Source organism: Oncorhynchus masou, chromosome 24, assembly GCF_036934945.1.
Source record: "Oncorhynchus masou masou isolate Uvic2021 chromosome 24, UVic_Omas_1.1, whole genome shotgun sequence".
In the NCBI taxonomy this organism is placed as follows: Eukaryota; Metazoa; Chordata; class Actinopteri; order Salmoniformes; family Salmonidae; genus Oncorhynchus; species Oncorhynchus masou.
The window spans coordinates 68,119,127-68,132,346 of NC_088235.1; the positions used below are offsets into that span (position 1 = coordinate 68,119,127).

Genomic DNA, 13,220 nt, shown 5'->3' on the forward strand with positions numbered 1-13,220 from the left:
ATTATTGCATACAAGAAGAGTCCATGCAATTTATTATGTGACTGGTTAAGGAAATTTACACTCCTCAATTTATTTAGGCTTGCCATGACAAAGTTGAATTATTACCAACTGAAGATATTTCAGCTTTTCATTGTTTATTAATGAGTACATAAATAAAATAAAAACATAATTCCAATTTGACATTATGGGGTATTGTGTGTAGGCCAATGAGAAAAAAACTAAAATTCAGGCTGTTACACAACAACATCTTGAAAAAGTCAAGAGGTGTGAATACTTTCTGAAGGCACTGTGACCCTCTCTACCTTGTGGACACTAAGTGATAATTGTTGTGGTGACCCCGGGATGATCCTTTCCTGTCTGTCATACTATCTGCCTGGCCAACACCCATTCACTGAAGCCTTGCAGGCTCCAGGACATGTTACTCACTAGAGTGCCACACCCAAATCCAAAAAGCAAACACTGCTCATTCACAGAAAAGGAAGAGGTAACTCTTTCAGCTTTTTAATTTGCAATAAAACATCTGAATCCAACTGTAGTGACGCAATAAAACATATAAAAAAATCTCCATTCCTATTAGGCAACTGCAAGGAAACGGGACGTAGGTCTCTCAATTATAAGTGTTTGTGTCTGTGCGAGCGTGCGTGCGTGCGTATATGTATACGATATGTACTTGAGTGTGTGTGTGTGCATAAGTATCACTGAGCCCCAGGTTTCTCAGATGTTGGATGACATGACCGTCTCGCACAGTAATGCTCTTCCACTCTTCCTCTCCTGCTGAGGGATATGTAGGACAGAGAGAGAGAGAGAGAGAGAGAGAGAGAGAGAGAGAGAGAGACACACACACACACACACACACACACACACAGAGGAAATAACATCAGCGGCGGTGTCTAATGCGGATATGAGGCGTGGTGATGGCACATTAACGACAGGACCCCTGACAGCAGCACACATCGCCAGAACAAAAGACACAACACTTTTAATTCAATGACAATTGTTGGAGTTAAACAATGGCCCCCGCTACAGAGGTTTAATTAAGGGTGAGAAAGATGAGTCTGTCTGCACTTCACCTCAACGGCTTTCTGTTTTTGGTTGTTGTCCCTACGGCTAAATATTTTGGTATCGAAAATAACCTTATAGTGGCGTATCTACAATAGACAGGGCCTGACATAGACCAGACAATGGTTGGAATGTTCCAGCCATGCCCACCTATCAAAATAAAACTTAACTACAGTTAGTTCATTTAGCTAGTTTGTTAACTACAATTTGCTAATTTAGCTACAGTTTATTAGCTACAGTTCGTTAATTTAGCTACAATTTGTTAGTTCATTTTAGCTACAGCAAACACACACACACACAGCCTGAACTCTTCTTTGAAGATGGGTGTAGATGTGTGTGGAGTGTGTGCGTGTGTACATGCATGGGTCTGTCAGTTGGCAGAGTGGGAGTTACAGTAGGGAGCACGAGCCCTGTACCAGAGCCAGTGTGGCACTAAAGACGTGAAAAGACGGTTTTAATTGCTGTTGAAACCCTGAGGTCACAGGGGTGCGTTTGAGTCTTAAATATGGCTGCATGTGAAAAATGGCTACCTTCACACTCAGCGGTGAGTTATCTGGTGATAGGCAATTGTACGTTCTTTCCCCCGGCTCTTAGAGGGCTCTTAATGAGGTTGGATTATGGCACATGTGACCTCTGAGACGGCAGCACCGACTGCACTAACGGCAGCCTGCAGGTGTGTGAGGTAAAACAGGAACTAGGGCCCTGCCTCTGCTGCGGAGTCACCAGCCTTAGAGAGCAGAGGGAGAGAGAGTGTGTGCTCCAACAGCCCCCCTCCAGTTGACAGGCTGACACCAGTCACCCCCTGCCAGGATGTGTCACAGCACCCGGGCTAAAACAGGAAGCTCAAGCACTCCCCTAGTGATTGACAAGTTGCCCTCGTGACTGACAAGTGGGGGGCCAGGGAGGCCCGGTGGGACCCGGCCCCTGGCTGTGTCTGAATGGAGGGGCCACCTGGGCTGCCAAGGGGGTCCCTATCGCGTGTGACGCCTCACAGAAAGGCCGCTGCTCAGTGTCGGACCACTTGTCCAATTAACAGACAGGCAGGGGGAGGTACGTCAGCTGTACTGGTTTGATAGGGACAACGATATCAGTGAGAGTAGAGATATTTACGCAAACACACATACAACTGTGCACAGAAGCTGGACAAAAAGAAGAGCCACCGTAGAGAAAAATAAAAGTAATGTTGGCTCACTGCAGATACGAGTCCATGTACTATAGTTCAAATTAAAAACGGTAGCTTACAGGTTCTTAAAAAAGGTCTACACAGTGCCTTCAGAAAGTATTCACCCCCTTGACTTTTTCCACATTTTGTTGTGTTACAAAGTGGGATTAAAATCAATTTGATTTACATTTTTGTCAACGATCTACACAAAATGCATTGTCAATGTCAAACGGGAAGACAAATATGAACATTTGTAAAATAATTTATGAAAAATTAAACATTAATATATCTTGATTTGATAAGTATTCAACACTGGGACTATACATGTTAGTATCAATCAAAATTATTTATAAGCCCTTTTACCTTCAAAAAAGTGCTTATAGAGAAACCCAGTCTAAAACCCCAAACAGCAAGCAATGCAGATGTAGAAACACCTTTGGCATCATTTAGAGCTGTAAGTCATTGTAGGTTAGTTTCTAAGAGCATTCCACCCCTGGATTGTACAACATTTGCCCATTATTCTTTTCAAAATTCTTCAAGCTCTGTCAAATTGGTTGCTGACCATTTGCAGGTCTTGCCACAGATTTTCAAGCAGATTTAAGTCAAAACTATAACTCTGCCACTCAGGAACTTTCACTGTCTTCTTGGTAAGCAACTCCAGTGTAGATTGTAGATTTGGTCTTGTGTTTCAGGTTATTATCCTGCCAAAAGGTCAATTCATCTCACAGTGTCTGGTGGAAAGCAGACTGGAAAAGCTAGGATTTTGCCTGAGCTTAGCTCCATTACATTTATGTTTATCCTGAAAAACTACCCAGTCCTTAACGATTACAAGCATACCAATAACATGATGCAGCCACCACTAATTGAAAATATGGAGAGTGGTAATCAGTAATACGTTGTATTGGATTTGCCCCAACCATAACATTGAATTGCTTTGCCATATTTTTTGCACTATTACTTTAGTGCCTTGCAAACAGGATTATGTTTTGGAATATTTGTGTGGAATATTTTTGTTCTTTACAGGCTTCTTTCTTTTCACTCTGTCAATTACGTTAGTATTGTGGAGTATCTACAATGTTGTTGATCCATCCTCAGTTTTCTTCTATCTGTTTTACAGTCACCATTGGACTCATGGTGAAATCCCTGAGCGGTTACCTCCCTCTCCGGCAACTGAGTTAGGAAGGACTCCTGTATCTTTGTAGTGACTCTGTGTATTGACACACCATCCAAAGTGTTTATTTAATCTATTTTAATTAAGGCTGAAAAACAACAAATGATGAAAAAGTCAAGTGGGTGTTAATACTTTCAGAATACAATTTACATAAAAACATTTGGCAGTTAGCAGACACTTTTATCCAGAGAGACTTACAGTTAGGCTAATGTGTTATATTATATTGACAAATCAATCATATTTATTTTATTAGACTTTTTGGGGAAATGGGTGTACTGATTCTAGGAGGAATGCCATATCTCGTAGCCTTAAAGAACTTATAGTTAACAATCATGTTTAAGGCTAATATGTACATACACTATATATACAAAAGTATATGAAAACCCCTTCAAATTAGTGGATTTGGCTATTTCAAAGTGGTACCGTCATAGGATGCAACCTTTTCAACAGGTCAGTTCGTCAATTTCTGCCCTGCTAGAGCTGCCACGGTCAACTATAAGTGATGTTATTGTGAAGTGGAAACGTCTAGGAGCAACAACGGCTCAGCCGCGAAGTGGTAGGCCACGCAAGCTCACAGAACGGGACCGCTGAGTGCTGTAGCGTATAAAAATCGTCTGTCATCGGTTGCAAGACTCACTACCGAGTTCCAAACTGCCTATGAAAGCAACGTCAGCACAAGAACTGTTCACCTGGAGCTTCATGAAATGGCTTTCCATGGCCGAGGAGCCACTCACAAGCTTAAGATCACCAAGCGCAATGCCATGCGTTAGCTGGAGTGGTGTAAATCTTGCCACCATTGGACTCTGGAGCAGTGGAAACGTATTCTCTGGAGTTATGAGTCACGCTTCACCATCTGGCAGTCTGACAGACGAATCTGGGTTTGGCGGATGCTAGCAGAACGCTACCTGCCCGAATGCAGAGTGCCAAATGTGAAGTTTGGTGGAGGAGGAATAATGGCCTGGTGCTGTTTTTCATGGTTTAGGCTAGGCCTCTTAGTTCCAGTGAAGGGAAATTTTAACGCTACAACATACAATGACATTCTACACAATTCTGTGCTTCCGACTTTGTGGCAACAGTTTGGGGAATGCCCTTTCCTGTTTCAGCAGTGCCCTGCGCACAAAGCATGGTCCATACAGAAATGGTTTGTCGAGATGGGTGTGGAAGAACTTGACTGGCCTGCACAGAGCCCTGACCTCAATCCCATCGAACACCTTTGAGATGAATTGGTACGCAGACTGCGAAACAGGCCTAATCACCCAACATCAGTGCCCGACCTCACTAATGCTCGTGGCTCAATAGAAGCAAGTCCCTGCAGCAATGTACCAACATTTTTTTGAAAGCCTTTCCAGAAAAGTGGAGGCCGTTATAGCAGCAAAGGGGTTATCAACTCCATATTAATGTCCATGATTTTGGAATGAGATGTTCGACAAGCAGGTGTCCACATACTTTTGGTCATGTAGTGTACATAATCATATTTATTTATTATGTTTGTCTTTTTGAAGACATCTCATACTGTCTCAAAACGGTTGGGGGGGAAATTACTAGACATAATACAGCATTACTGCATGACATTGCACGAGCGTACATCGGGAAGATTGTAATCACGTTGCTGGTCAACACTCGTCATGTGTGGAAGAAGGATGCACCAAAACTAAGTAAATGGCCAATTAATTCTATGTGAGGTGCACCATATCAATGCAGGATTTATGTGGTCGCACGCACGCACGCATGCGTTTGTCTGTGCATTTACAGTGCATTCAGAAAGTATTCAGACGCCTTCCCTTTTAACAAATTTTGTTACGTTACAGCCTTATTCTAAACTGGATTAAATCATGTTTTTTTCTTCAACAATTTACACACAATACCCCAGAGTGACAAAGCAAAAAATAAGTTAATTAATTAAATTGATTGAACATGATTTGGAAAGGCACACACCTGTCTATATAAGGTCCCACAGTTGACAGTACGTCAGAGTGAAAACCAAGCCATGAGGTCAAAGGAATTGTCCATAGAGCTCAGAGACAGGATTGTGTCGAGGCACAGATCCAAAATATTTCTGCAGCATTGAAGGTTGCCAAGAACACAGTGGCCTCCATAATTCTTAAATGGAAGAAGTTTGGACCCACCAAGACTCTTTCTAGAGCTGGCAGCCCAGCTAACCTGAGCAATCGGGGGAGAAGGGCCTTGGTCAAGGAGGTGACCAAGAACCTGATGGTCACTTTGACAGAGCTCTAGAGTTCCTCTGTGGAGATGGAAGAATCTTCCAAAAAGACAACCATCTCTGCAGCACTCCACCAATCAGGCCTTTACGGTAGAGTGGCCAGATGGAAGCCACTACTCAGTAAAATGCACATGAAAGCCCGCTTGGAGTTTGCCAAAAGGGACCTAAAGGACTCTTAGACCATGAGAAACAAGATTCTGTGGTCTGATGACACCAAGATTGAACTATTTGGCCTGAATTCCAAGCGTCACGTCTGGAGGAAAGCTGGCCCCATTCCTACGGTGAAGCTTGGTGGTGGTAGCATCATGCTGTGGGGATGTTTTTCAGTGGAAGGACTGGGAGACTAGTTAGGATCAAGGGAAAGATGAATGGAGCAAAGTACATAAAGATCCTTGATGAAAACCTTCTCCAGAGCACTCAGGACCTCAGACTAGGGCATAGGTTCACTTTCCAACAGGACAACGACCCTAAGCACACAGCCAAGAAAAAGCAGGAGTGGCTTTGGGGAAATCTCAATGTCCTTGAGTAGCCCAGCCAGAGTCCGGACTTGAACCTGATCGAACATCTCCGGAGAGACCTGAAAATAGCTGTGCAGTGCCGCTCCCCATCCAACCTGACAGAGCTTGAGAGGATCTGCAGAGAACAATGGGAAACTCCCCAAATATTGGTGTGCTAAGATTGTAGCGTCATACCCAAAAAGACTTGAGGCTGTAATCGCTGCCATATGTGCTAGAACAAAGTACTGAGTAAAGGGACTAAATGTGATATTTCCATTTTTTATATTTAATATATTTTCTAAAACACTGTTTTTGAGTTGTCATTACGGGGTATTGTGTGTATTTAATACATTTCAGTATTAGGCTGTAATGTAACAAAATGTGGAAAAAGGTCTGAATACTTTTGGAAAGCCCTGTATATGAAAGTAACTGCCAAAGTAAAGGAAACACTAGAGTAAATGAGGGTTACAAAGTAGATTGAAAGCAGGTGCTTCTACACAGGTGTAGTTCATGAGTTAATTTAGCAATTAACCTCCCATCATGCTTAGTGAAATGCCCAGTCGCCCAATATTTTATGTACCATACTAGAGTAAGTGACTTTGAAAGAGTGGTCCCAAAGGACCATATGGGGGTCTGTGTGTGTTTGTTTGTCTGTGTCTCAGTCACCATATCTCAAACAAGAGATTTCTGGAGCAGTGCCTGAGTGTTACAACATACCAAATTATGCAATTTCCCGTGGAAGAATGGTATTGCAACCCTCCAATAGAGTTCTAGACACGTGTGGAATCTATGCCAAGGTGCATTGAAGCTGTTCTGGTGGATCGTGGTGGCCCAACTTTACATTTGTGTTTCCTTTATTGTGGCAGTTACTTTACCCACTCTTGACACTGAAAACACTCTGGACATTACTGCACAGTGGGATATTTTCACCACAGCTGATCAGAACAAATCCTAGAACAGGATATCCGATTGGATAATTCTGCTTGTCAAGGCACCATCTCCACTGGGACAGCCAACCAGGTCTCAGACCCGCCTCTTTTCCAACCAAAGAAATTCTTAACCTTGAACCATGAGTGGTGAGAAGCCTCTGGCTCTTGTATACAGGTTGAACTGATTCACACCTCTGGGAAAGGGCCTATTTCCCCATGTAACCACTGGTGTGAACGTAATTGTGTGTACTTAAGTATTAGGTTTCAGGCCACGCCAGGCCCCACAGAGAAAGAGACAAGTTCAAACAGCCATACACACTTCACATGGATCGAGTGGACCACCCAAATGAAAACCAAACCAAACAGAGCAAAGGGGCTAAAGTCAAGCATGATCATATCAGAAATGGGACAGTAACCGTTTCTATGCTGCCCTGGACATACACACACCTACACTGCACAATCAGCTAGAAATACACACACCACTATCCACAGGACACACACGCAAACACACTGGGTTAGCAAGGGATGAAAGACAGTGATGTGACTACTGATGCTCTCCCACCACTGTCCACCAGGGGGCCTATAGTACAGGGGTACAGTATGTCTGATGTGGGCTCTGTCATCTTTATTCCTCCCTGTAACTATCACAATCTATATTCAAATCAAACTGCCACTTTTGCCTCGTTGTTTGTAGTTTCATTTGTTTGATCTGTTTTCACAACATTACATCAGTGTCTGCTGAAATGGGCACCCGATTCCCTATGTAGTGCCTTGCATATGGTGCCATTTAGGAGGCAACGAGTGTGCATGTATGTGGAGGCGTCCCACACGGCATGTCCTAGTCCAGGGTTCCCCAACTGGTGGCCAGTGGGTAGTTTTATTTGGCCTCCCAAGTTTTCAGAGCAAAAAAAATCATATATATATTTTTTTAATATATTTTTTTAATGTTGTTGTGAATTTTCATTGTTGGACATAAAAGATTGTAAAAACAGAGAAATCATCTCCAAGTTATTTGAATTTTGGAAATATGTTCCCGTATTCCCACGCATAATAGAGATATGTGATCGTATACAAACATAAGAAAGGTTTGAAATGATTGTGTTTTCGTCAAATGTTATATCTGTTTGGGCTTCTTGTGGTCTATTTGCAGTCTACAAATGATTTGTAACTATGTTCCGTCCCCCTGACCATCCACTGAAGAAAAAAATTGGCCTGCGGCTGAATCTACTTGGTGATCCTTGCCCCAGTCAGTCAGAACTTAAAAGGGAAGTTAAAACAACTCGCTTGCTTCAGTACTGAGGACCAAAAGTCAATGTCAGTTCTCTGGGGCCATAAGTATCAAGATTCTCAGAGTAGGAGTGCTGATTTATGATCAGTTATGCCTTTTAGATCACAAGGAATACGATTATATGGACAGAGTGGACCTGATCCTAGATCAGCACTACTACTCTGAGACGCTTGATACATATGTCCCCTGTACTGCTCTGTACATACACTAGTTGGGTCTTAGCTACTCAGCCCCAAGTTATTCACCTTACATTAGGCCTCACACTGACCTCCAGCACAGAGGCTTGCTGTGATGACTGAGGACCTCCGGTAGGATCAGACAGCAGCAGAGAGAAGGGAGGGAAAGGGGGAGACAGTAGACAGAGGAAGACATGGGAGACAGGTGGAGGGAGAAAGGGGGAGGACATGGGAAACCTACTAGTAGAGTCAGAGAACAGGGGGAAAAGAAGGGGGAGACAGAGAGAGGGAGAGGCAGACATGGGGAGGACCTGAAATATGGTAAAAGTGGTGGGGATTGAGTAGGGGAGGACAGGCAGGAGGGAAGGAAAGGGAGCGAGAGAAGAGGGAGACATGACAATATTGGGGGAGGTTGTGGGGAATTAGTAGGGGAGGACAGGAGGGAAGGAAAGGGGCCGAGGGGGAGCTTAAAACATTACTGGGCTGCCCTGAATACAGTAGCGTTCTATAGTAATCACCTGGCCTGGAGCTCAAGCTGTTTTTGTCTTGGGTTCACAGGTCAAATGCCACAGCCTGACCTCCGGTGTTTAGCCTGTTAGAAAGCCCAAAAGGCCCAGAGGAGGAGGGAGTGACAGATCTAACAGTGGTGTGTATGTACCGTGCATTCAGAAAGTGTACAGACCCTTTGACCTTTTCCACATTTTGTTACATTACAGCCTTATTCTAAAATGGGTTCATTTGTTTTCTTATCCATCTACACACAATACCCCATAATGACAAACAAAAACAGGCTTGGAGAAAATGTAGCAACTTTCACACACAAAAAAAATGTTTACATATGTATTCAGGTATTTTATCTAGTACTTTATATTTTTTCAGTACTTTGCACCTTTGGCAGTGATTACAGCCTCGAGTGTTCTTTGGTATGACACGACTTCTGTGCAGATCCTCTCAAGCTCTGTCAAGTTGGACGGGGAGCGTCGCTGCACAGCTATTTTCAGGTCTCTCCAGAGATGTTCGATCGGGTTCAAGTCCGGTCACTATTGGTTAGAGGCTGCAAGTAAGCATTTCACTGTAAGGTCGTCTACACCTGTTGTTTTCGGCGCACGTGACAAATAAACGTTGATCTGATTTGGCTGGGCCACTCAAGGACATTCAGAGACTTCCCCGAAGCCACTCCTGCGTTGCCTAGGCTGTGTGCTTAGGGTTGTTGTCCTGTCTGAAGGTGAACCTATGCCGCAGTCTGAGGTCCTGAACGCTCTGGAGCAGGTTTTCATCAATGATCTCTCTGCACTTTGCTCCTTTAATCTTTCCCTCGATCCTGACTAGTCTCCCAGTCCCTGAAAAACATCCCCACCACCATGCTTCATCGTAGGTATGGTGCCATGTTTCCTCCAGACATGATGCTTGACATTCAGGCCAAATAGTTCAATCTTGGTTTCATCAGACCATAACATCTTGTTTCTCATGGTCTGACAGTCCTTTAGGGACCTTTTGTGGGCTGTCATGTGCCTTTTACTGAAAATGGGTTTCTGTCTGGCCGCTCTACCATAAACACCTGATTAGTGGAGTGCTACAGAGATGTTGTCCTTCTGAAAGCTTCTCCCATCTCCACAGAGGAACTCTGGAGCTCTGTCAGAGTGACCATCGGGTTCTTGGTCACCTCACTGACCAAGGCCCTTCTCCCCCGATTGCTCAGTTTGAAGGTCCTCAAAAACATAGTGGCTTTAGGCAGCTCTAGGAAGAATCTTGGTGGTTCCAATCCTACTCCATTTAAGATTTATGAAAGCCACTATGTTCTGAGGACCTTCAATGCTGTGCCTCGACACAATCCTGTCTAAGAGTTCTACAGACAATTCCTTCTCATGACTTGGTGTTTGCTCTGACATGCACTGTCAACTGTGGGACCTTATAGACAGGTGTGTACTTTTCCAAATCATGTCCAATCAATGGAATTTACCACAGGTGGACTCCAATCATGTTGTAGAATCATCTCAAGGATGATCAATGGAAACAGGATGCACCGGAGCTCAATTCCGAGTCTCATAGCAAAGGGTCTGAATTGTTATGTAAATACATTTTTACTTTATTTTTTTACAAACATTTCTATAAACCTGTTTTTGCTTTGCCATTATGGAGTATTGTGTGTAGATTAATGAGTAAAACACATATTTGTATATATTTTAGAATAAGGCTGTAACGTAACAAAATGTGGAAAAAGTGAAGGGGTCTGAATAATTTCCGAATGCACTAAATGTGTATGTGTGTACGTGTACAGTATGTGTGTTATTACCATTCTGGGGATCAAGGCACCTGTAGCATGACTGTGGGAATCCTTTAGGCTCTTTGAGACACAAGGAATGGACAGCTGACCTGAAGGAAACAGACACACACACAACACTGTCAGTTTGTCTGGTTCACCTACCTCTCACATCACTCAGCCAAGTTTTGAAAACATGTGTTATCTAATATATTGGAGTATTACAATTAACACAGTAATTTGATAAGTGAAAAGATAAGATCAAATAAAAATTATAAAAAATGTGTCCGCTCCCAATTATTGTTCTTTCAGTCTACGCCAGGGGTAGGCAACCCTGTTCCTGGAGTGCCGCAGGTAATGCACGATTTTGTTCCAACTAGGCACCACACCTGATTCAGTCATTGCCTGAATCGAATACACCTGGTCTCCCAGGTTAGTTAAAACATGAAGTGCCTGAGGCACTCAAGGACCCGTGTTGCCTACCCCTGTTCTACGCTGTAAAAAAGTAATACAACAGTAAATAAGTAATGAAGACATCCCAATTTGTTTTATCCTATAAACCGTTTCTAACTTAACACAATTTCCTTAATTTGTCTCGACATAGATCATTTCGATGATATAACTGATTGTCATTTTCACATCCTTGTTATTTAACAATATTGTAATACAACAAAAATGTTGCTCGTTAAAACAGAAATGCATTTCGACAGTCACTGTTTTCACTTTTCATTGATCAAGAAATAGCTTTAAATCAAATCAAATGTTGTTTGTCGCATGCGCCGAATACAATTATTGTAGACTTTACCATTAAACGCTTACTCCAACAATGCAGTTAAAAAGTGAGAAAATGTATGAATAGATACAAAATAAAATAGTAACACGATAAAATGACGAGGCGATATACAGGAGTACCGGTACTGAGTCAGTGTACTAGGGTACGAGGTAGTTGGGTGAATGATTGAGGTAAATTGAATGTTGAATTTAAAGTACATTGAGGGTTAAATTATTAGGGCCCTATAAAATCTGTTTAGTTTTATCCCCTCCAAATTCCATTTAGTTTTTTCAGGTTTTAGTTTTTCAAACAACAAAAAAAGAGAGAGAAAAACAACCACATTTGATTTTGTATGTCCACAATAATACTTTAAACCACATCAGGAGACCACTTTTGAGGTTCTGGGATCATTTTTTAGATTTTGGGGGCTGTAATCACCCCAGCCAGATGCTATTGTTTGATTTGCAATGTTTCTGTAGCGCTCATGTGATTGCAGAGTGGACACTGGATTGATGCAAATAATCATAATATCATTTTGGAAAAACCTTTCCATCTCCCAGAAGACGGTTGTCATTACACTAGCATCATCATGGGGCGGAAGGGTAGCCTAGTGGTTAGATCGTTGGACTAGTAACCGAAAGGTTGCAAGTTCGAATCCCCGAGCTGACAAGGCAGAAATCTGTCGTTCTGCCCCTGAACAGGCAGTTAACCCACTGTTCCTATGCCATCATTGAAAATAAGAATTTGTTCTTAACTGACTTGCCTAGTAAAATAAAAAAAAAATGTTAATGGCTACACAGTGGTAGACAAATGCGTACTCACTATTCAGGACATGTGAAATACAAATCACTGATGCATAATGTTCATTCTGAAAAGAGGAATTAAATTACCAACAGAACATTTATATTTATACCCAACTAATGATCATTTTGGAATAATGTTCATTCTGTTTTAATGTCTGGATCTTGATTCTAATGGCATGGGGTGGTCAGATGGTCTAAGCCACTGCTTATGGAAATGTCCCAACATGTGGTTGAGAACATGGTTAAATTACCAGGAAAGTATATTTATTGATCAGCATAACACAGATAAGGATCTTGTCTTATCTATACTATCTGATGAGAACATGGACGATTGCCAATGACCTCTGCCAATGACCTCAACTGAAGCGACACAAAGTAACAACTTTTCTTCAATTCAGTTTGCACATCACTGAATATTTTGGTTCTTGTGCTTCCATAAAAAGTATTTTTGAAGCAATTTGGAGCCACACACAATTGTGGAATGTCATACTTGTATAATACTCCTGTACTTTTCACTGTAATGCCATGGGAACCGTAGCATGCTAAATCAACAGGCATAGTTCCACCACGAGGGAGGCCTCTGCGGTCCCACGTCTCTGTTCACACCGCTTTACAAACATACTAAACATGGAACCACTTGGACTGTTTGGGGAAGAAAATATGTGTGGCACTCCCTGGGGTATTACAAGTAGAGGCTTTTCTAATAAGGAGATTCTTTCCTATTTAAAAATATTTGCAAAAATTACCAAAAGGTAATATATTTTACAGGGTATACGGTACAGACAATCCTAAGTGAACAGCACATCTGAAATTGTGGAAAATAATTGTCAACCACAATAATCTGTGAATTACAGAATGCAGGGAATCGAATGTATTAACAGA

At 42.3% G+C, this 13,220-nt stretch overlaps 1 protein-coding gene across 1 annotated transcript in view; it reads right to left on the reverse strand.

Moving 5' to 3' along the window:
- The window catches only part of LOC135512524 (adhesion G-protein coupled receptor D2), a 149,783-nt gene that overhangs the window by 23,668 nt on the left and 112,895 nt on the right, over positions 1-13,220 (reverse strand). The window contains exon 24 of the mRNA XM_064934632.1: positions 10,797-10,876. Coding sequence (XP_064790704.1) covers positions 10,797-10,876 — 80 coding nt within the window. The remainder of the gene's footprint in view (positions 1-10,796; positions 10,877-13,220) is intronic.